Source organism: Branchiostoma belcheri, unplaced genomic scaffold (assembly GCF_001625305.1).
Source record: "Branchiostoma belcheri isolate BF01 breed outbred unplaced genomic scaffold, Haploidv18h27 scaffold5, whole genome shotgun sequence".
NCBI lineage: Eukaryota > Metazoa > Chordata > Leptocardii > Amphioxiformes > Branchiostomatidae > Branchiostoma > Branchiostoma belcheri.
Genome location: NW_017804131.1, coordinates 5,304,089 through 5,328,872, shown reverse-complemented (window position 1 = coordinate 5,328,872; position 24,784 = coordinate 5,304,089). Strand labels below are relative to the sequence as shown.

Genomic DNA, 24,784 nt, shown 5'->3' with positions numbered 1-24,784 from the left:
AAATATTGTCCATGTTTACAAAGAGCTGCTCCACTAACACTATGGAGCGGCCCAACCCAAAATATTGGCCATGTGTCGTTGCTAGGACGACCGGCCAGTTGCTACGTGACTAAATACACGCCGCCACTAGGTCGCCACACCCGACCAGTTTGAAATCGATAGGATTACGTCATCGGTATTAACATTTCTTAATGTTGACCTCTGACCACCCCACATTTCCGCCCCATCAGCCCCGCCGCGACTTACTACCGGTGACATAAACGGACGACAACATTTCAACGACATGGGGATGTTTCGAAAAATACCATTTACTCCAATATCAAAACAGCTACGGTAAAAATAAAAAGACGTGCATCATCCCGGACATAATGCCACACCACATGACGAAATTACACAGAAATGCGACGTACGGAAGAATGCGTTTTGGCTGCGAACATCTTCCAAAAAACTTGGCATCTCTTAAGCATGGGCAAGCATCTGGAACCACTTATCAAAACCACCCCGTATCTGCATGAAGTTCCACCCCCCCCCCACTGCTATTCCAAACAACGCGTTTTTCTGGACCATTCCAATTCGCCTCGTAATTGTAGGGGTGCGTCTGCAATATTACATTGACCGCGAAAGCAGCAACGGCAAAAATACACATTCGTGCATCAACACGGGCATGCCCGCAGACGGCGTATAAAATTGCGTGCCGATTACACAAAGAGAACCCAGTGTTTTGCCTGCAAACATGAAAAATCAGCCGATCACAACACTCCGTCAGGAGGTCCTGACCTCCTTCACGGAGTAACAAGATTTCTACATTTTCAAATTTTGATATCATAAACTTATCTCCAAGCATGCAGATCTTTTGGTAAAGGGCAAAGACAGAATCAAATTGGCCAGACTGACCAATTGGCCAGTTACCAACTACTGCTCTTGATATTACACTTGTGTTACTTCACTTGTAATCTCCAAGCAGATCTTTCGGTGGCAAGAGAGTATCCATTGGCCAGAGGAGTGTCCATTAGCCACCGAAGCTAGGAAAAATGGATACTGTCTTGCCACCGAAAGATCTGCTTGGAGATTACTTAAGTTGTACATCTAACATTTGCCAACCGAGTTGAAAGCAACACACAAACGACTCCACACTTGTGTGGGGAAAGCCAAACAGTTTTAATGACAGTACAACACAGTCCAGATTCTTACAAACCTGAAGGGTAGGTAAGTATAAGTACATGTAGATGTTATCCTGCCATGATGAAAGCCTGGAGAAATGTGAAGAGATTTACACAGGGAATACGTTCAGCAGTTTCGTAAGTGCTTCTACATATACAGGAATGTTCAAGAGACGTTAAGTCTTGTATCTTGTTGTTATCTTAACCTTTTGCTTCTTGCCAACAGTATTTTTCTATGGTATGAGAAATTATACATCCCTCTCTTTTTATTATCAAAACAGTGCAGGACAAATCATTGGAAGAGGACGCAAAGCAGACAGGAATACAAAAAAAAATCAGAACAAAATGGATACAATCACAACCTTATAACCCTTGTTTAAAGACATTACAACATGCTCACACACACACTAATATTAAAATACCATAAAATCAACTCAGCGAGTGCAACCCTATATCCCCAATCCCTAAAATGTGGATTACAAAACTCTACAGTGTTGCAGCTAGCTACACATTCAGTACTTTTGTTCTTGTCTTCATACAACTGCGCAGATATGTATTCTTAAGCTTCACACCAGTTCCATATGCATATACGATTAAGTTAGGAATGAGCATCATTTTTTTTTTCATCACATAATACATCCAATTGAGTTCTACTACGGACAAACTTAGCTGTAGTTACGTTAATAATCTTATACCCAATCCTGATTTGTATACATGTACACCCTATTTTCTCTATAGAAATATGCCCAGGACCATGTCCTTATACAGATATTATCTATTAGAAGTAACACCTTTTGTTCTTAAAATGCCCCCCTCCCACTGCACACTCTACAGTTTCTCCTGTTATCATGATTTCATCATTTACATCATGCAAAGCTATCATTATGATCATTAAGCTAAGAGTTACACCACTCACATCAAAATAGATATGTCTTTCGAGGATCGTAGTGTTACGGGGGTTAACTTACTGTCTTCAAGTACACTGCTTAGCCAACTATTGCTTCCATACATCTTACATCACTTGGTCTTTTAAGTAGACATTACACAAGGGCATCACTTCTAGATGACTTAAGTAATTTTTTTTTGTTACAACCATCAATAAAACTTTGATCAACCTGCCTCCATTCAAGCTTTTTTAAGTCTTGTAGAATAGGTGCCAGTTACCATGCAACGTTAGCGCGAGTGCATCTCTGTGAATTTTTATTTTTCAGGGGATGGTCCTGGGCATGTCATTATGTACGGTAATTTATACACAGATTCTTCCGCTCAGAAATCGCCACTTCTTTATACTAAGTCTCCTCCTTCCTGCTGTCTCTTGTTCTCTCAGTACAGCCTATCCAGTTGTTGGTCGCTTTAAAAGCTCAGTGTTGAGTTGTCCCACTCCAGCTGTGAATCACGGCCCTGCCATTGGATAATTCATCATTTCTCATTAATTCAATCAATCAACATTTGGTGATCATCAGAGAGAAAAGGACAAATACTCGACAGTGTTTCTCGGCACGTTTCCCAAAACTTCATTCCCTGTCCAACTTCCCCTTTTTGTACATTGTTTTGGTCATGTATCAAAATCTTTTTACACTAACAAAGCTAAGATGCAGTCTGTGTGTTGTCTTTGTTAAGAACAAGTCCGTGTCCACGGTATGAATACCGTGGGCAAGAAAGTGCTGCTTTTGTGAGAAACACTGGCTTGTATCTGTTGCATCTATGTATGATTGTTGGATTTGATGTTAAATCATGTGGCAAGGCTGGTTCACGCCACCATGGCAGTGCTGTCCCACTCCAGCTCCTGTTCGTAGCCCAGCACCTAGAAAAGGGTCACATGCAATCTTATAAAACATGCAGATACACACACCATGCATTAATAGTTACTGTAGCTAACATTCCATCTAAGACATAAGGAACTCTTTCTATTTTCAGGTAAGTTCAAGAGCAGTCAGGGCTCAAAATTCATTTTTGGTAATAAAGGTGCACTGGTGCACCCAACCTAAAAAATTGGGTGCACAAACGTTTTTTTGGGTGCACCATGTCAGCAAAAACTAATATTTCATTTTCAAAAGTACTACATTAAAGATTTTATTCTTCTTCTGACACTTAGATGTTAAGAATATGCTGTATACTACTATACATTTAACATACATAAAATTATAGGTGGACCAGTGCACCCACAGAAAAAAATTGGGGGCACAGCTTCAAATTTGGGTGCACTAAGGTGCACATGCAGCCAGTATTTTGAGCCCTGGCAGTTGTTACATGAAACGATTGTGTACCTCTCTTGGGGGCTCATCATCATCATCTGAGCTGTCGGAGTCGTCATGCGCACTGTCATCATCATCGTCAGAGGAGTCGCTCTCTGCTCCCTCATACTCAACATCCTGGGCAAAAAGAAGACGAAAGATTAAAATCAACAAAAAAGAACTTCAGATGCTTACCAGTACCACTGCCACATTGTCAAGTTGTCCCTATTGAATATCTTTGAAAAGACTTTGTGCTCTTGAAAACTTTGGTCCAGTTTGGAAACTTTGGGCTAGAAGGGACAGGCAGGGTCTAAAATGTGGGAAAGTACTTTTGGAGTCCTTGTTTTAGTGCATTTCACCATAGCCTTCAATGGCCAAACCTAATAGTAGTATCTGCCCTACTACATCAGTTGATATTAGAAACTCCTCTAATAATTGTAAAAGTTCATACCTATCGCTATCCCATGCTAGCCAACCACTCATGTATTAGTCACGTTAGCATTATGAAAATGTAGTTAATATGTACTTAGTAGATGCCATACTTTGTACCCTGTACAACTGTTGCGCAAGTTACTTCTTTAGTTAAAAACATGATGCCTCTCACCATAGGGTTGACGGTGATGGTGAGGTCGGAGGAGTCCCACTCCATGCGAGGCTCGCCGGCCTGGTCCCACTCAGAGTCCATGTTGCGGCGGTTGGCGGCGCGGATGCGGTACACGCCCAGCACGATCATGAAGATGAGGAAGCCCACGCAGATCACGATCACCAGGGAGGTGACAACTGCACAGACAACAGGACAATCACTTCAACTGTAAATCACTTCATGTTTGCAGTAGTGAAGTTCGAGCTCTGAGAAAAATGAACATGTTCGCAGACCTATACATTCACAATCACTTAAGGAGGTGACAACTGCAATGACAACAGGAAAATCACTTCAACTACTGGAAATGTTTGCGGTAAAAAAAAAGGACATGTCTACGAAATTATACGTTTGCAATGGTAGCAGGTACAGCAGAAAGAAAGTCGGCAAATAATTTGTCCATGGAAATGATAAGTTTGCAGTGCAGAAGTGACCACAAAAACCACTAATATAAAAGTATCAAGAAAACAGTACTTGTAAAAGACTGCTTGCTCAATTTCGAATACGACCTTATACTCGAATACGATGTTCTGCCTAAGTGCTATGCACAATACACTACAATTTTCACGAAGGTGCAGTACATTTTGCGGCTACCAAAAAGCCTCCAGGACAGAGGTACTAACCGTTGGCAGACTGGGAGCTGGCGACCACCTGGGGCACCTGGCGTGGCACGGCCGCCTCGTGGACAACACTCTTGGACTGGACAAACTGGGCGGGCACGTTGTGGGCCACAGCGGCCACCTTCACATGGCTCTCAGGGTTGGCAACATTCAGGGTGTGGAGGACCTTCAGCTGTGGACACAGGAGAAACACATTCGTCATTACCTGTTACTATTAAATAACAGTACATACAATACAAGTATGTCTCAGAAACAGTGTTCTAGCCAACCTGAAATGTTTTTCAAAAACCTCAATTTTGTTCGAAGTAAGATCATGTTGAGCACTGTAGGTGCAACAATCCTAGAGTGGGTTTCAATCTTGACCCCCTGAAACGCTATTTCCTGCATTTTGACGGGCAAATTTTGCAGGTATACTGAGCTTACTTTAATGACATCTCTCTCCACATCTTGCGAGTTGCGAGTGGAAAAATTCAGTCAAATGACAGACACTGGCTAGAATGCTGCTCTAAAATCAAGACAATGATTGTCTTTAGATGCAGAAGGAACAGTATGTACCTCAACGGCGTACTCGTTGCTCTCATAGCGGCCGTTCATCTCGGAGCACTTCAGCTTCAGGACGCGGTCAAAGTAGTCGCCGGCCTTGGAGTTACGGTAGACAACCTTACGCAGGATATCCTCGTAGTTTGCGATGGTATCAACACCTACAGGAGAGAGCACACAGTAGGATAATAATGGGTTTATTGAAAGAAAGAAGCTCAACACATAGCAGTCAGCAGACTGAATTTGTGTCAGACTTTACAAAAGGTATTAAGATCAGTCAAGTGGATAAAGTATGATTAAGTAAAGATCAGTATAGTTGAACTCAAGGAACTAGCCAAAGTATGGGGTTTCCAACTTTCCAAGTCTGGTACAACAAGAAAAACTTGGCTTTCAGTTAAGTCTGGATTGTTGTAGGAAATTTTAAACCTTACTTTTTCAACAGGAAAGGTAAAAAGATGCTAAGTTTGTTCGCTGACATAAATTTCTCACTTCCAGTTCTCCAATACATGCCTCTTTCTACCCTAATTTTCCAACTTAGCATCCAAAAAGATGCTAAGTTGGTTTGCTGACATATATTTCTCTTCAGTACATGTCCTCTACTTTGTCAATCCCTGAAGTTCTACACCTACCCTTGATGACAAGACCGTTGGTAGCAGTAGACTTCTCCAGACGCAGGCGAGCCAGGTCTTCCTTGGGCACGGTGAGCTCCTCCTTCCCAGACTCCAGTGGTGGGTCCACTGTGATCTGACACGCATCCAGGTTATGGCTGATGGGGGTTACCTCAGTGGCGCCTCCTAGGGAACAATAATAGTATTGCAGTCAACTGTTGTGTGATGAAGACACTTGCTTCCTGTTGAAATGCTTGGTAGCTTCGTCTTTTCATGCTGTGATGGTAAGAATGCTTCAATATTCCACCTTGTGGCAGGCTATACAAAGCTTGCAATAAATATTTTCCACAAAAAATCTTGTAGGAAAGACATTCAATGGATGTACATGGAAAATTCTCGGCAAAAAAGTCGCCTGGTCTTAAAAAACATGGGCGTAATGTTGTGACAAAAAGATGGAGTTTGGGCACGGAAGCGCCGGGTGAGGTTTTGGTGCAGGCTGCTTGGGTTGGGTGGACACGTACTGACCTGCCATAGCTGAGCCTTCTGGACAAAGCAAGCATCCACGGAACAAACAGGCTCAGTTAGGTGGGCAACCTTCAGGACTTTGGGTGGGTTACAATATACACAAAAGGGGTGCTAAAAATTTACTTCATACTACAGGACTGTATACATCTGGATACACCAGTAAAAAAAAGTACCATTGCACATTTATTTTGCAAGTTAGAGCTTGTTTTGTCAGTGTCACTGGAACATTGCCAATCTCTTGTTTAATGTTCCACTCAGGTTTCACATGCAAACAAAAATTTACCTCCATGCCATCTTATGTTTGCATTTCATATACGGTTATCAAGTTGCCAACATTTTGGTAAGGGAACAAGTATCAGTAAGGCTTTAAGCACTGCAAGTATTCCTGCTGAATTGGTGCAATCTGGAATTTGTTCATGCAGAAGTCGCATTGACTCATCTTTTTGTTGCTCCTTTCCTACCAACCAGGGGGGAAGACAGTACACACAGCAAACATTCCAAGCAATACTACCTACTCATACTGCAGTCTTGTATTTCTCAATAGTATGCTAGCTTTAATAGTAAAGTGTTCCTACCCTCCTGAAGTTCCTCCTCTTCCTCCTCCTCCACGTCGCGTACAATGGTGCTCACGATGCGCAGGTCCCTGAAGGGAGTCACGCCCTGGTCCAGTTCCGTCACGCGGCGAGCCAGGTGGTCCGTGCCGCTCAGGTTGATGGTGGGCTCCTCGGGGTGGAGGACCATCACGTAGGCGTCCACGTCAGGAACCTCGATGCACGTCTCGTCATCAAAGCAGCTGGGGGAGGAACGGTGCAACCATAGGTCAGGAGCAGAAAAAAAAACACCTGCTAGAATTCCATGCTGAGATGGTTTGGTCATCAGGGCTTGCAAAAACTGTACTACAAGGGACAGTACCAGGAAGTCGAAAAAGGGGTAGACTAGAGAAAGATTTGGTGAGACATCATAAAGATTGGACTGGATCGAGCTTAGCTGAAGCCATGAGAGCGGCAGGGGACAGAGTTAAATGGAGGAGGATAGTGAATCAAGTCATGGTGCCCCAAGAAGCCTCAATGAGGTCAAGGGATAGGTGAGGTGAGAATTCCATGACAAAAGGAGCTAGAACTATATTTAAGGATACATCTAAAACCTCTGAAAAGCAGACGTTCTGTATCACTAAGTGATTCTGCTTACTTGACTTCGGTGTGGATCTTGAGGGCGCGCATGCCGGGAGTGGGGAACTGGCGACCGTTTTGGTACGCCACCTTCTGCAGCACCTTGGTGTACTTGTCCAGGGTGTACGCCTCATTGTCGGGGTTCTTGGGGGTAAACTCACCCCTCAGGAACAGCTGTGTCTGATCTGGGTTGAAGTGAACCTGAGCAACATTACAGGAGAGAGAGACATTTGCCATTAGAAATTCTATGTGAATCTTTTCATGTTTCTGAAAAGAAAGAAATGGGAAGAAAATGGCAAATAGCAGACCTACAGTGCGCAAGTTGTAACAGAAATCATAGAAAGTAGGAAAAAATCAGGCAAAAACCTTCAAGAACTTTCATTCCAGCCATGTTCCTATACAACAGAAGCCATGTAACACAACATCTCATGCTGTCAGGCTGTACATAACCAACCGTCATGGCAGAATGGGAAATAATGCAGAAAATCAGAAAATTAAGGACAGCAAGGAAAGACGTACAGGGGAAAGACTATCCCTCTTTTCCTCCCGCTTCGTCCTCTTACTCTGAGGAGAGACAGTGTGTCCACATAACAACTATCAACCATCACAAACACCAACAAGGAATTCTTTACAAAAAACTCACTGGGTGCAATACTTACTGTTCAGCATGCCCATGCATTGTCTCCTGATATACTTACACTACTAGATCCGCCTCTCAGAGAGGCTACAACGATGCTGGATTCCATAAAGTCAGGCATGCAGCACTTAACTCGATTCTCTTTTATTTTACAGTCTTAGAATAGATTACGAGGGGAGAAATTGAACGATCCTTGCCAAGCATTTAGTAAAGGGATGGTGTTGTGAGACAAGGCTGTGAATGTGAGCCATAAAGATGTGTGGAGTTAGGTATGAGCTAAGAACCAGGCTATAAGAAGCATGGTGGGAATGGTAGAAAGTTAGGTTAGATGTAAGAGATAGCAGTGTGCAGGGTTAAGTATTGGCGAAATTAAGTAAAAATGAAAAGATAAAGGCAGGTGACAAATTAAGTGTAGAGTGGCTGGCAATACCGACTTTGACAATGATTTGAGGCGTTTCTGCAAATGATATATTTTTTCTGCTATGGAAAACAGTCATCATTAATGTGATGCTTCTGTTGTGAAAGCATGGCTGGAATGACTACTGTACTGTGTATGGTGAAAAGCTGCTTCACTGAAGCACTGCTAACTTGTGCTTTAAAAGCTTAGACAAAACAAGTGTGCCGTGACAGCAGCGACTAGTCAAGCCCTATCCCCTCTCCAGACAGACAGATGAACAGCATGCAGGTTACCTCTGAACCGGGGCCGGTCTCGTCGAAGGAGTGGAACTCCAGACTCTCATTGCAGTTGTGGAGACAGCTGATGACACGTCGTGTCTCCGTCTTGCCGGGGTGGATGAGCAAGCCGGCCAGCTCGCCACGGAAGAACTGGGACATCTCCTGGTCACCACCTGAAATCAAGACAGCAATGTTAGTACAACCCAATAATAATAGATACACAATGTAAACAGTAGTGCAGCACATCTTTAGAGCTGTAGAGTCTCTATGAATGTATAAAATAAAGATCATTGTCATTGTCAATAATACAATTTGAAAACTGCCATTAAAAAGTCTAAATGACTTCATACTATCTAAAAAATTGAGAGACCAAAAGTTTGAAATATATTTCAAGGTTTCACACAAAAAATCATTTTAGAAAATTTCACCGAAAAAAATCACTTTAGAAAATTTCACACAAAATAAATCACTTAGGAAAATTTCACACGCACAAAAAATCATTTTAGAAAATTTCACACAAAAAAATATAGTTTTAGAAAATTTCACACACACACAGTGATTTTAGAAGATATCACACAGTAGCTGAACTGTTCTTACCCTGCCAGCATGCGCCGAGTGTCAGGCGGGTGTCAAACTTGCTGGGGTGGAGTGGCCAGTCATCGGTGACCAGGAAGGGGCTGTACGGGATGCCGTCAACGTACAGGTTCACTTCTGGGAAGTCCACAGTGATGGCGTAGTGATGCCACTGCTTGTCACACACCTGAAAACAAACAGTTTTTCTTTTAAATTCTGTAGTTCTTGTTAGTCTCTAGGTATTGCTAATCAACTCTCTGAAATAAGGATGCCAAATATTCACAATATCAACACCAAAGCTGCATCGAACAGACACCAAAAGGTACCGGGTTCGAGTCCTGCCATGCCACCGATCTTGTGCCCTTGGGAAAGGCATTTCACACGACTTTCATCACTTAAGTAAAAATGAGTATTGTCCTGTCCTATATTTGTCCTCTGCGTTGGTGGCGGCATAAAATAAGTTGAAATAACTTGAGTGTGCCGTCACCATGTATAGTCATGACATGTTGGAATAAAAAACACCAAAGCTGAAGTATGAAAGGGTTTTGTACCTGTGGGATTTTCCAGTGGAACTCAGCAGGGCGGAAGGTCTCCAGATCACCTCCATCGTGGCGGAGCAGGAACATCAGCTTGCAGTTGTGCACATACAGGGAGTAGTGGTGGCGGTTCAGTTCTAGGGAGGGGAGAAGAGAGACTGTAGTTAGCATTAAGCCCTTCCAGACATGCTCTGGAACTTTCCCTAATTTCCCACCAAGGCAACATCAACAATGCCCAAGTGCCAGTTGCAATGTTAGTTATTGAAAGAAAATCTGCAATTTTGTTACTAGTTGCTAGGTGGCTCTTCTGTGCAAGTGCTTGCTCTGTGATTGTTAACCAAACACTACAGCATACAAGAAGCACGTCGACAGAACGCACTGTGCCTGTGCAAAACCCTCATTTTTCACGGCCTAGCCTTCACTAGATTTTTGGTCAAAGTTGCATCAGAATTTTGCCTGTTGCAGAACATAACATCTGGAAACTACAGAAGGAGTGTTAACCGTATATGCAAGAATACGGCCTTATATAAGACATTCTGCTATGCACAATACATTACGGGTTTGGCGCAGGTGCAGTATATTCATCTGATGTGCTCATACAAGTGAGGCTGTGCCTTCCCACCTTTCTTGTCAGACTTGCAGAGGATGGTTTCCTTGTCTCCTCCAAAGGTCTCACGGTGCTTCATCCAGGTGGCGATGGTGAACTGGTTGGTCAGGTTCTTGGGGACGACGCCCTCGGGGATCTGAACGCCGGTCTGGCGCCCGTCGAAGGAGAAGACCTGGTCTCCCTCGTGACCCTCGTCGGTAGGCAGGCTCTGGGTCCACTCACTCCCCAGCCCGGGGGCAGGCAGCAGGTCAATACTGCCCTGGGAGGCACCTGGGAAAAACAACAGCAAAATCAAGTTTAAAGCCTCAATGCAAAGACAACTCAAGGAATGACGAAAAGGCTAGACTTTATAATACATTATGGCATTATGTATTATACCAACACAGATGAACTTTTATGTTACGACTCAGGAAATTGGTACACAAGCAACTGGATAGATTTTGAAAGACAACACTTTTATCACAATGAATGTCTGTTTGAACCATTTCATGTGAAGCTTTTCATTGAGGTCATGAGGGAAAAGGTAAGAGTCATACAAAATAGATGTATATTGAAAAGATAAAGTTCACATCATCTACACTAAAATTAATAGAATCCAAATACATTCCCAAGATCTTGTACACTCTTTACAATCTTTAGCATTAAAATTTGATATTGTACAAAACCTGCCAGCTAGCTCTGTTTTTCAAGATGAAACTTGTGCTCGTTACTGTAATTCACTTCATGTTTGCGGTAGCAAAATTTCACACCCGAGAAGTTTGCGGTAAAAACCGTGAACGTAAAACTCACCACAGAGCTTGAGGAGAGAGCTGGAGGAGTAGGTGTCGCGGTCGCAGCCCTTCCCGATGTGGCTGGTCTCCAGGGTGAAGGTGGTGGTGATGTCAGACACCTCCTCCCCACATGTCTCCAGGTACACCTACAGGTTCATCAAGAAAACCATTTCATCTCTAAGTATTCGTTTTATGATATCAGAAACCAATTATTCACCACCATGCCTAAAATGCACCCCTACTTTCCCACTATTCCCCACCAAGAGAAAACAATTTTACTACTAAAATCAAAATACATTTTGTACCTACATATTATAGAAGATGTGGGTAAATTCGTATCCCACTGCCTCAAAAGAAGCAGTCAAACCCAACAAAATTAGTAACAAATATGTTGTATAATGTAGTACAACTTTGTACATAGTCTATCATATCATCGTATTTTCTTTTTCATACAAGTTGTTTGTATTTGCAATGAGCCCTCTGGCATGTATTTGCAATAAACTTTCCCTAACCTTGGGCAGCAGAGCCTTGGTGCCGCTGAAGGGCTCGTACTCGATGCGCTTCTGGAAGTCCTTCCAGCCAGGGTGGCACTGCTCCTTGACCGTGATGGTGACCAAGACGTCCAGGTCGGCGCGCCTCTGGCCGCAGTCGTAGGCGGTGACCGTCAGGATGTAGTTGTGGCCGTCGACGTACTGCAGGGGCTCGGTGTTGCTGATGATGCCATCCTAGAGGAACAGAAACATTTTAGTTTATGAACTCAACAACTGAGGCTCCAAGTTTGAAATGCAGAGGACAATGTTGCTGACAGACTTTGTATCAACTCACAACTCAACATGAACAACTGTGAACTCGAGACTCACTTGCAAAGTATCCTGCCATGTGGACTATATACCACTAATATACACTATAAAATAAGTATGTTGCGTAAATGAAGGTAATAAGATACACAAGAAAAGAGTTAAGTCAAGCAGCTGGATGGGATTTGAAAACTGTCCAAATGACAGTTTTTTAAATTCTATCCAGTTTCTTGAGTAACTGTTTTCTTGTATAAGCCCTATGTGCTGCAAAGAGGCACTAGATACCTACCTCAGAGATCTGGAAGGGCACGTTGGGGGTGACGATCTCGTAGCTGCAGATCTGGCTGAATCCGGGCGAGCAGTCGCGGTCCTCCGCCTCCACCTTCAGGATGTTCTCATACTTCTTCCCCTCCATCACGGTCGCCTCGTACCCGCTGGCCGTGAACTCAGGGCCGTGCTCGTTCACATCGTTCACCTGGATGCGGACAGTAGCCCTAGAGAAAAAAATTTTTTAGAAAATTTGACACACAAAAAAATACTTTTAGAAAATTTCACACACAGGCTGTGAACTCTTAGCCTGGGTGCCATCCTCTGTAGTTTTCTGGGCCGTGCTCGTTCACATCGTTCACCTGGATGCGAACAGTAGCCCTGGAGAAAAATTTCACACACAAGAAAAAAATATTTTTGAAAATTTCACACAAAAAAATCCTATCAGAAAATTTCACACACTGGCTGTGAACTTGGGGCTGTGCTCGTTCACATCTTTCACCTGGATGCAAACAGTAGCCCTGGAGGAAAATTTCACACACAAAAAAAACATTTAAGAAAATTTCACACACACAAAAAAATCCTCTTAGAAAATTTCACACACTGGCAGTGAACTTGGGACAGTGGCCCTGGGTCAAAATTTCACACCAAAAAGAAAATTTGTAGAAAATATCACACACAAAAAATCCTATCAAAGAGGTTCACACCCTGGCCATGAACTCTGGATGCGAACAGTAGCCCTGGGGAATAAGCAAACGCAGTTCCTTTACAGATCTAGTCTCTTAGTTACCCTGACGGATGACATCCTCCAGAGAGTACATTATGATATCTTCTAACCTTTAGGAACAATAGCCAGATAATACAGGAAATCACAAGTGCCTTGGGAATAGTTCAGAAGCACTGACTGTGCTCAAAAGCTAATGGCCTGGCTTGTGTTCAAAGGCTTAAGGACTGACATGTGTTCAAATGCTAAAGGACTTACTAAGTTCAAAGGCTAAGGACTGACTGTGTTCAAATGCTACAGGACTGATTGTGTTCAAAACCATATGGACTGATTTGTGTTCAAAAGCTGAAGGTCTGATTGTGTTCAAAAGCTGAAGGTCTGATTGTGTTCGAAAGCTAAAGGACTGACTTGTGCTCAAAAGCTAAAGGACTGATTGTGTTCAAAAGCTAAAGGACTGATTGTGTTCAAAAGCTAGAGGACTGACTTGTGGGATTTCTTCTGCTGGATGCCCTTCTCAGGGATGCCACAGTCGTAGGCCTGGATGGTGAACGTGTACTCCTTCTTGTCCTCACAGTTCAGCTCTTTGCGGGCGCGGATGTAGCCCTCGCCGGTGTTGGGGTTCAACACGTACGCATCAAAGGGAACGTCCTGCTGCGTGATCCTGAACTGGCAGATCTTACCTGTGGGGAGACAGGGATGGCGAGTTTTTAACACAAAAACACTTTCTGTTGTCAACAACCACTGTAAATCACTTAATATTTGTAGCAGAAAAATGGATGGAAAAATGGATAGGGTCGTGGTTGCAAGTGCAGAAAAAAGAAGACAGCAACCTATTTGCTCACGGTAATGATAAAATTTGCGCTACAGAAGTGACCACGAAAACCGCAAATGTAAAAGTATCACAAAAAAAGTGATTTACGGTAAAACTAATGCTACCTAGTCCGACAAGTTTCTAGCGGGTGACAATAGACACGTGTCCCCTCTAGGCAGCACTCCACTGGCACAAACATGGCAAATTACCATACCTAACAGGCAGCGAGCTATTTCTGAATGTTGTTACAAAAGAGAAAACAGACTGGCTCTGCAGCAATAACAGATCCGGCCTATTATTCACGGCAATTTGGCGGCTGGGTTCCAACACCTGCCTAGCCAAGCCATCATTTTGTGGTGCACATAATAACAGGTTGTTGGCTTCTCTCTGTCAAAAACATGTTAACCTGTACAGGGGTTTTTCTGAACAGGGGAACAAGGGCGCAGCTCCCTCATGCAATCGGCGAGTTCCCTCTTATAAATTACCAATTTGTCAATTGCATGAACCTCAAACCACGTCAAAAACCACGTCAAAAACATCTGAATAATGGAAATTCGCTCCCTCATACTTTTCTATAAAAAAAACCTGCTGTATGTAAACCTGGCTTTCTACGTATCTAGTTTAACACTGTATATATACATGGACAGGCTAACTGTTTTGGAGCTGATTTTAGGACTCCATTTCTGCAAAGACTTACAAGCATCTCCAGAGTCCTTATCTAAAGCCTTTAGTTTGGGGTGAAGCTCCACTCTCTGTAAAACTTAAGTTTACCTGTATATTTGCCAGCTTTGTACACATCTAGGTTAACACTGTATACATACATACATATATACATACATGGACAGGCTTACTGCTCTAAAGCTGACTTACCAGCGTCTCCAGAGTCCTTATCTGAAGCCTTCAGTTTGGGGTGGAGCTCCACCATGCTCATGTCGTTCTCATTGATGAGTCCGTGGAAGATCTGCCCATCTTCTATCTCCAGCCATGGCTTGTGCTTGTTTCCTTCAGCATCTGGAAGGGCAGATAGGCACTAAGCACCACAACTTCCCCTCCATTTACCAGATAATCCCAAGTAGTGATGCATACCTAAACCCAATTTTAGGTTCAGGCCCGGATTCAAGTCCAGAGGTTTAGGTTCAGTCCTAAACCCTGGCATATACAAAATTGCTTTGTTGGCAACCTTGCAATGTTTTGACATGTCTGGGTGAAACTTTGGCCATATAACATGGAGGCCGGTACTTGACGATGCCCGATGGCAATGTTTTCTTCATTTTGCAGCAAAGATGTTACAATCTACAGAAGGTTTTAGGTGGTTTGGAAAGAAAAGGGGTATGTGAAATGGTCTTTTAAGTCCGGACTCAGTTCTTGACTTTTAGGTTTTTTTGGACTTGAACCTAAACATTCTTACAAGTCCGGATCCAAGTCCAGTGAACCATGCATCACTAATCCCAAGTATTACTTCTTTTAACACAGTATACATAGAGGTATTCCAATAAAGCATATATTAAGAAGAGAACACACAGCAAACAATGTTTCCCTCAACACATTCTTCCCACAGTACCAATCACCATTGCTCTAGCACTACCGGTCACCAGTCATTTCGAATTTTGAGAGAAAACATGAAAGAAGGTGCTTCAACAGCGGAATACTGAACACTACAAAGATGTCAAAACTAGTATGAGAGTACACCAGACTTTCAAGAGAAAGGAAGACAGCTTTCTTTGTTCTTCCAAAGCTTCTTCTAAACTACCACCCACTCTGAATCCTACCATCACCAGTAGTAGAGTACTGCCATTTTTAACTCACTATAAGATTTGCCCTGTTGTTTAGGAAACATGTCCAAAGGTTTAGGAAGGCTGTCGAACGTTAGGCGCTGTGCAGCGACCTCACTGGCCTGTTGTGCCCTCCTCTGTTGTTCTAGTTGGCTCCTCAACCAGTCATCATCACTCAATGCTAGTACCACAAAAGACTCTTCCTTACAATCAATTTTATGGTAAAGGTATAGAAAATACCATTCTAATAGCTTGTCAGATGCTACACAGTACGTAAAAATCACATTATACACAGAATTGGTGGAACCAGTATTGAGGATCTTGGCACAAAATTTTATATTCCAACTTTTTAAAAATCCTGTAACATGTAATTCTTATACCATTTGAAGATTTATTAAGCATTATTTTACCATCTTCTTCGCTGGACTTGGTCTCTCTCCAGTACTTATCGCTGTCATCTTCGCTCGAGGAGTCCTGTCCCTTGGTCCAAACCTTCTCAATATCATCCTCCCAAGACTTCACATCTTCTGCAAGAGAGAATACAAGCAGTCAGTCCTGAACACCAGAAGCACGCATAAGGCCACACCAATTTAATTTCTTGGTTAACGGATTTTTCTAGGAAAATAATGGAGCGGGCGGGCGAAAAAAAAATAGAAACAGGCCTAGGCATCCTATTATGGCCCAAAATGGTACGATAGGAGCTATGAAGTCAACACACCAGGCTGGTTCAAAATTTAAACAATGAATTTTGAACTTTTAATGATACCACTGCATTGAAAGATGGAATGAATGTAACAAGTAGTAAGAAAAGGACTGTTTTCAACTGTTCAGGGAAAAATATGAGCATTTTGCAGTTGATTCTGAATTTTTATTTTTATTTGCAAATCAGAAAAAAATGAAGCGGCGAATCCGTTAACCAAGAAATTAAATTGGTGTGGCCTAAGTCTAGAATCAACCTACATTTCCATCAATACATTAACAAGATGATATAGATAGCATAACTACCACACATAAGATGCAAGTACATGGCTTGTTTTTATTTACAACAAAGAAATTTGAGCATCAGATCATTTGTCAACCTAACCATTGGATGAACTCAAAATGTCAGCAAATTAAAAATTCATCTGTCAGTAAACTGCTCACGCAAGAGTATCACACTAATTTTTGCACTACCACCTGCCCTGCAGTGCCTTCTGAAAAATCAATAACCCTGCCATTCCTCCTTATATACAAACTAATGCATGCCATCTATATCGCCTAGGACTGAGACGTTGCAATGTACGTCATACAAGGGCCTTTGACTGCCTGTCTACTTTGTCTGAAGGCCATGTACACTGATTAATAACTCATGACGCACCAACTTGGATCCAAAATTTCCAATACAAACTGCATTATACACACACACACTGTACATATACCTTACGCATTACCTTATACATTACACCCACACAATATGCAAAGATCCAAATCATTTTAAATTTTCAACATCCAAACACATGCCTTTAATGTTGAAACATTGCCAGGCTGATGGAGGAATGATGGAGGCAGGAAGAACAGGTTAATCTACCCATCAAAATGGTATGACAGAAACACCGTGACCAGGCGACCTGAACTTCAGCAGTATAGCCTGTTTAGGCGAACAGATGGCCACTTTACCCATGGCAGCGTTGCCCTTGCTAGCCTCTATTGATTCAAAGAAAGACCTTTGGAACTTGTCCCGTACAACAGCGCAACAGAAGGGATGACGTCAACGTACAAAGTACAGTATACTGTATTCTCAATCCGTATAACTACATATAACATTTCTGAGTTAATGTCATGCCTTTCGAATTTTTTTGGACATCAACAAATAACTGAGCAATGAAAGTGGTTTGGTTGTGAGTCTGGTGTGCTCCTGGCTGTTGTTTCAGCTGTACCCTGTGGCACTTTGAAGTTCTGTATGCACCATGACCTGCAGGTTAACCTCACCTCAGGTGTTCACCCCGGGGTGCAATTTCATCCCCAACATAAACAGTCTACCCTTGTATCTACAGCCTTCTCAAAACAAGCCGGCTACCGGCGAAAATCGCCGCCTACTCAAATTTTTGCGCCGGCTACTTTCGTCAAAATTTTCAAATTTTTGCGCCGGCTACTTTCGTCTAAATTTTCAGAAAAACAAGTAAGCTCCGTTACATTTTCTCACAAACTTCACCGGCTCATTTCTTCTGACGAACTTCAGACAAATTTCTGCTAGCTTTCTGGATCTGAAAACTGCTTCTTTCTTAGCCTCCTGTGCAGATTTCTAGTGCACGAGTCAGCGTTTGCTTCTACGAGCGGCCCGCGGCCGGCCAGAGCGGCCGAAACTTTACGGGGGGAGGGTCTTGTTCGGGGCTCGAGTTGTATCCGCGGAGCTGTATCGCTCGAGCTAGGCGGAACTTGCTTCGTAAACTCGTTGCTCACGAAAATTTATCAAGCCGCTACCTTCCCAACTTCTCCCGGCACTAGTAACATTCCTGCTACAAATAACTAGTACAAATCACGTCAAAAATATCAAGACATGTATAGAAGCGTGTTCATATCTTTCATACACAGAGACAAATTTTCAAAACAAATCGCCATCAGCGAGATTTCACAGCTGTTTCATTCATCAAAAGTTCTTGTCGATCGTAAAATGATCACTCATCTGTTGTCTCCACTAGTGTGGCATTTGTAGCTTAATCACGGCTAGCCAAAAATCAGCGTCAAAACCCCGGAATAAAAACACGCACACTCCGCATCGCTGTACAAAAACAGGAGCTTTCAGGCGCCATCTTGTCATGAATATTAAGTAGCAGCGTGCGATCGACGCTGTGATTGGTTCACCTCACATGACCTGCATTCTGATTGGATAAGCGATGTGGCGAGCAGCCGGCAGCGCGGGAAGATTTTCTTCGCCGGCAGGCTCTCGCCGGTGAAGAAGAGACACATTTACGCTGCTTTCTACGTTTTTTCTACGACTACTAAGCAACATCCTATTAAAGAAATACATAATTAAAAGAATTTTCGGGAAGATGTATATTTCTCTACGCCGATTTTTGGCCATTTTCTCGTAATTTTCTTGTTCAAGGAACCCGAAAGTCAGTGTACCGGGACGCGGGGTGAATTTCCATAGGGCATTTATGGATCGCACCCCGCTAGAATTAAACCGTCAAAACAGAAACAAAACTTCCAAAAAGCGAAACTGTGACATTTTTTCACATCCCAATGATTATGTTTTCGATCAAATTGACATTTAAATATGCTTTCTTTATTTTTCTGCATTTTGTGGCCGGGCGCAAGGACCGCGCGTAATACGATCGGAGTGGCAAACAATTTTAGTACAGCCTTTTTCCGGAATTATTTGTGCACGAACAGTAAATTTTGGAGCCACAAGATTGCCATAAAAGCTGCTCAGAATGTACCAAAAACGATGTTTAGGGGTCTAATTTTTACGATTTCCTCCGGGGGAGGCCCCCCGGACCCCCCCAACGGGAGGGGGGGCCACCCCCCTCCCGTACCCTCCCCCTGCGAGCCGCTGCGCGGCTCGCTTCTGCTACTTTTTCTTATCAGCCACCTACTCTAAATTTTTTTGAGAAGGCTGATCTACCTTACACAGACGGCTATTTGGGCAACTACCTGGCATTGTGACGTGGCTGAAGGTAAAATGCATCTCAACACCTAAGTGGAATATCGTCTACGAAAAGGAAGGGCTTACCATTATTCTTTGTTCAGCCACAAGCATACCCTGTGGTATTGTTCCTGAACAGAACAATTTCTGTACTACTAAAAATTGGGGGAATGAAGCTTGGTGGAAGAATATATGGCCGTGTTGAGTGGTGTTATCATACTCAAGATGTTACTGAACTCCTGTTCGTGTCAAGAATTCTGCACGGTATTCAAAGGTCACCTACAAGGACGACTCAGTCTAAACTTGTCGCTGCAAGGCAGTAAATGATTGCCTGGATAATGGACTCCACTTACGCAGACGTGAGGATATGTGCCATTTCTAGTTGAATGGTCACATTTCACTTCGAAAGATACACCAATGTTGCATTTCAATTCAAAATTACTGCTTTTCTATATCAATATCTTTACAGTGTTTGCTGTTAAAAATGTGCTAAATCAAAGAAGACATATTTCAAAGATATGTGTTAGATCACCAATCTCCAAGCAAATCTTTTGGTGGGGGTAAGACAGTATCAAATTGGCCAGTCTGTAACCATTTCCCCACCCAAGTTACACACTAGCCAATTTGATACTGTCTTACCCCGACCAAAAGATCTGCTTGGAGATAATTAGATCACAAGTCTGCTCCCATCGAGACCTGACAAGTGAAAATAACTGAAGAGAGTTAAGTCATGAAACATTGAGTGAACAATGATAAAAGATGATGAGATGATTAAAATTTGATGCACATAACAAATGTCTGGGCTCATGTAAAGCCAATAAATTTGTCCAATAATCTGTCTTGATTTAATCAATTTTTTTTGTACAAAGTCCTACCAGGCAAATTTTTACATAATTCCTCAGAAATTGGAGCACTAACAACTTAAATATCTACTTTGTTGGATGCAAAATATACTCCTCTGTACAAATTATGATTGGAATGCCATGGAGAATTATTGTCGGGAATTACAGTTCTTTGTATCTAGGGACAATACAGAACATAATAACTATAACAGGCGCAGCTGTACACGTGCGCTACACACAGTAGAAAAATAACAAAGAACGGTTTCCCATAATTGACCACTACTGGTTGCTCCCTACCATGCATAAGTGATAGGCAAGTCCCGTGGTTAGAATTATACGCAATCCCCTAAAAAGGCCTCCTACCAACATGCCACGAGTACAATTTCACATTCCCATGGTCTGTATACAAAATTTTCTGCGTCAAGTTACATCGTTTTTTAACATATTTTGGCCGATTGGAGCCTTTGTTATGGAAAACGCATTACCATGGGCCATGCAGTGCAGTCAAAAAACAAAAAAGCATAAAGACTGTTATGAATACAAGCCATGGCCTTTCACAGTCTGGCAGCTGGTCTCCATACAATGAATTGAATCCAAATCGCATAACTGGTCAACCGCCACATGGCATTAACACGCAGGTTCGCTCTAGAGTTGGCAAGTACATATCTGAATCTGATTGTCTGAGCTAGAACCCTTTGTCTTCATTTCGATGTCAACACACTATCTCTACAAAACACAATCTCTGATTATAGCATAAACTTTAATGGACCGTTCTTTTTCATGAGAAAGCATAAAACTTTTATGAGCCTGCAGAGCTAAGGGTTGTGATAAACAAAAGAATGACACCACTGGTAAGACCTTATAACTAGCTGTAACAAAGAACTTGCCTGCCACAAACAATGAAATACCGATGACTGATCATGCAAACAGCAAAACAACCCAACTTTGCTGACAGGAGAAATCAGACACCATGTATAGAGCTAACCTACTCCAAAGGTCAATCAATCAATCAACCAACCAGCATCTCAGAACCATTGATACATCAACAATAATTACCTGACCTCGTTTTCAAACCCGAGGAATACTTTTAAAATAAAATTCCATCCATCAATTTCTGCATGGTAACAAGATAAACCACCAAAATTCACTCAGAGCTTTTACGGTATTGCCCTTATGTGGGCACGGTGATGCAATCACATTGGCAAACAACATGTACTCCCACTGAGCCTTGCACAACAACCACCAACAAAAGAATCCCTGACCAAGCAAATGTTTGACTGTTTGCACTGCACTGACTCGAGCTGAGCCAAAATGTCCGCGGAGAACACAGTAACACAGGTGCATGGAGAAACGCACCAGTAAACTGTCCTCCATCAAATCAACTACAATTCAGAAATGCATGTAGAAATTCACTACCTTTTAAGGATTTGATTAAAAAATAGACACAATCCATCAAGGCTATAATCCACTGTCCTTGAGAGTTGTTATTCTAGCTCTCACGGTTTCCATGTAAGATTCCCTCTGGACATATGAAAAGATGACGGGCTAAATCCTTCATTTATCAGCAGCGTTACCCCTTGCTTCACATGATGGGATTTTACATTAGAAGAAACCTCCATACAATGAATGGAACTTGCTGCACTAAGTCCTGTGTGCTATCCAATATACTTTAAAGACGTCTGGTCACGAACGCCCTTTTGTGCAACATCTCTAGTTAAAATGTTCTTAGATTGTAGGATAGGGAACAGGACGTCTCCAATTTTGCGTAAGCCACTTCCTAAGAAGACTAGACATCACACATAAAGATGCCGCATTAATGACAGAGTACAGGTTCAAAACATGGGACCATGGCTACCGTGTGTTTATTTAGTCTTTCCTGCATCTTAGCCGCTCAAGAGGTAACTCTGGACCTGTAGTCTGAGAAAATAACAACACATCCATCCCCCAGGCCTGAGAAACAGTACTGAGTACTGTCTTCAACAGGATCCACTTCAGACAATGCTTCTCTTGTCTCTAGACTGCCCGACCACATATCAAGGAACCCAACCCTACAAACCAAGCACCACAATCTGCATCTGGAACTAGTCAGTGGGCATCACTAGGTGCCAACAAAGCATGCTAAATTACTGGGTCTTTGAGGTTTACTCCTGACATGCCCTTGGCCACACAACAAATTGACTTTAAGTTGAGCATCCAGGCTGAGTAACTACCAAACTCCCAAAAATTCCTGACTCCACTCTACCAAAAAATTACCAACTTGATTTACATCAGATAAAAAAGCCCTTTTCCTACCATACTGAACAGACAAGAGAGGAAAAGACCAAACCAGACCACAGTGATTTAAAGGTCAGAGGTTGCCTAAGCTTGACCGAATAATGACAATAAGAATTTGCCAGGACAACTCCAGGGAAAAACAAAGCCATCTGTTCTACCTCTGGGAACCCTGGTAGCCTACATTGGAGAGCAAGTCATATATTCTTGACATAAATGCTCTAGAACTTTCAACTATTGCACAATTCGCTGTTGAACACATGTCGCAATGTTACTTGAGGATAAAATTGCTTCATTCTGCAATATTTGAAGACTAAAATGTCCAGCAGTCTTTCTTGGTTGATTTTGGACAAAGACTTGTGTAATTGTGAGGTATGGCAAATGGGCCCTGCTGACATGAATGGTCAACCGTTTTCCTATAAATCTCCATAATGGAATCAATGCCTTACAAACATTTTTACTCCAGTCAGCCGGTTATGCTTTCAGAGCTTTTTGTTCAATACTGACGCAGTGCGGATGTGTATTATGTGTACTGGATTCACATTGCCATCATGAGTTCCCTATATGATAAATTACTGCCAATTTACTATGGATCAGCCGCATCAGAGTCTCTACCAGGTGTATCTCCCCAAGGGGCCCTTGTTCTGCTTGGCTAATGCAGAACTAGATAGGGGAACATCTTTGACAGATGGCTTCCTCCTTTTAAATTGAAAAACAGATACTACAGACCCTTCAATACACATAATTTCCTGCAGCAACAAATCAATTCACATGACACAAATACATTTTGCAACTACCATAATTTTTGCTTTAGAACATAGTTCACAGCCATATCCAAACTTTCTACAGGAAAGTCTTATGATTTAAAAAATCATATGTTGATTTCATCTTTTTCTGAACTGGTTTCTCTGGAAAAGTCAAAGGATATCAGACTATCAGTGTTGAATGAGTGAGACTATGCACACACAAAAACACTCTTCCCAAAGTCAACAACAAAAGCATAGCCAGAAGGACTGAACATATTGCCTTGACGACATGATGTCTTGCCCAGATTCTCAAACGTTTTTCATGAAGCTATTTAGACGCCATTCCGTGCATGGTTTATGAACTTTTATCACTAGACCTAGCGGGTTGTGCCCCCACACACTGGGAACTTTGCAGGGGTACATTTGATAAATGTGACAGGGGGTTCAAATTCGTGTCCCTGACAGCAGATACAACATCTTTACAAACTGGGAAAATACTGTCTACTACAGCATTATAAAACTTTTTAATGGACATAATCTACTCAAATGATCCGTGATTTACGACATAAACTTTAAAGCAACTTTTAACTAATAAGATATTCTTTGTTGATGTGCCAGTTTTATCAAAGCATGTGTCATCACCAAACAAAGGGCATGATCGAAGGAGCTACTTACTTTTAATTACTTCATTATCTAGCCAAACTCTGACGATTATGCAGAAATATTTTTGAAAGATTGGGCTTGGTGCACAACACCTATAGACGTCACGAACAATTACGTATGGTCCTGCCCAAAATGTTACTTCCCAAATGGGGCATAGAACTAGACTTTACATAATTTCTCACCCCCACACATCCTTTCACTCTGGGGAAAAAACCACACACATTAGCCATTAGTCATCAAACATCCTTTTTCCAAAATTATCTAGAAAAGAATAAACTACATGGACAAAAAAATAAGGCACCATGGATAAACTTTTGATGACATGTTTTCAGAGATAATTACAGCTTTGAAATGTTGACTTACTTCTTTGTAATCTTAGTATTCATACCCTGATTTGCATGGCATACCACACTTCCTTTGTTTGTGAAACATTTTCCTTTTCTACTTGAACCATGGCAAAACACGAACACCGGTGAATACGGTACCACTGATTTACCACATATATGACTAGAATATTGCCTAATGGTGGGTTCTATCAGACAGTACGAGTTTACCCAGCAGGGTATTGATTTGTTAGGGAGGAATTTCTTGAGGGGCTACAATAATTACCCAAGACAGCCGCCGTGTCGGGTGTCCAGGTGCGAAAAGATTACGCAAAGATTACGGCCTCTACACCACAAACACGGCTTTGTCTCCTTCCACACTGATTTCACATCCACACAAATGTTCGCCAGAATATTGTAGAACTGCTAAATCTAAGCTAAATCACTGGGTGAGGCTACAGGGGCCACTTCAAACGACCACAAGCCGACATATATCGAACGGACGGCAAGGAAACTGCTCAGGTGGAAAGGCACGCATCTCAAAAATGTTGACCGACCACTGTCCGAAATACGCCGGTTTACGATCCTAAAGACACAAATTTACCACAGTGTATACTGATAATATATTCTCATTGAATTGGTAGATTAA

The 24,784-nt window shown here is 42.3% G+C and overlaps 1 protein-coding gene across 10 annotated transcripts in view; it reads right to left on the bottom strand.

Moving 5' to 3' along the window:
* The window catches only part of LOC109480005 (calsyntenin-1-like), a 36,400-nt gene that overhangs the window by 11,240 nt on the left and 376 nt on the right, over positions 1-24,784 (bottom strand). For 2 of the 10 annotated variants that reach the window (XM_019782113.1, XM_019782119.1), the window contains exons 2-12: positions 16,076-16,192; positions 15,700-15,846; positions 14,764-14,904; positions 13,567-13,762; positions 12,381-12,585; positions 11,807-12,019; positions 11,314-11,440; positions 10,540-10,794; positions 9,933-10,054; positions 9,406-9,568; positions 8,824-8,981 (exon numbers count right to left, since the gene is read on the bottom strand). In XM_019782113.1, coding sequence (XP_019637672.1) covers positions 8,824-8,981; positions 9,406-9,568; positions 9,933-10,054; positions 10,540-10,794; positions 11,314-11,440; positions 11,807-12,019; positions 12,381-12,585; positions 13,567-13,762; positions 14,764-14,904; positions 15,700-15,846; positions 16,076-16,192 — 1,844 coding nt within the window. Of the gene's footprint in view, positions 1-1,139; positions 2,965-3,427; positions 3,533-3,998; positions 4,175-4,657; positions 4,827-5,209; positions 5,356-5,823; positions 5,989-6,902; positions 7,121-7,515; positions 7,698-8,823; positions 8,982-9,405; positions 9,569-9,932; positions 10,055-10,539; positions 10,795-11,313; positions 11,441-11,806; positions 12,020-12,380; positions 12,586-13,566; positions 13,763-14,763; positions 14,905-15,699; positions 15,847-16,075; positions 16,193-24,784 lie in introns of those variants that run through there. The other 8 variants (XM_019782120.1, XM_019782118.1, XM_019782117.1 and 5 more) reach the window with 8 other exon arrangements.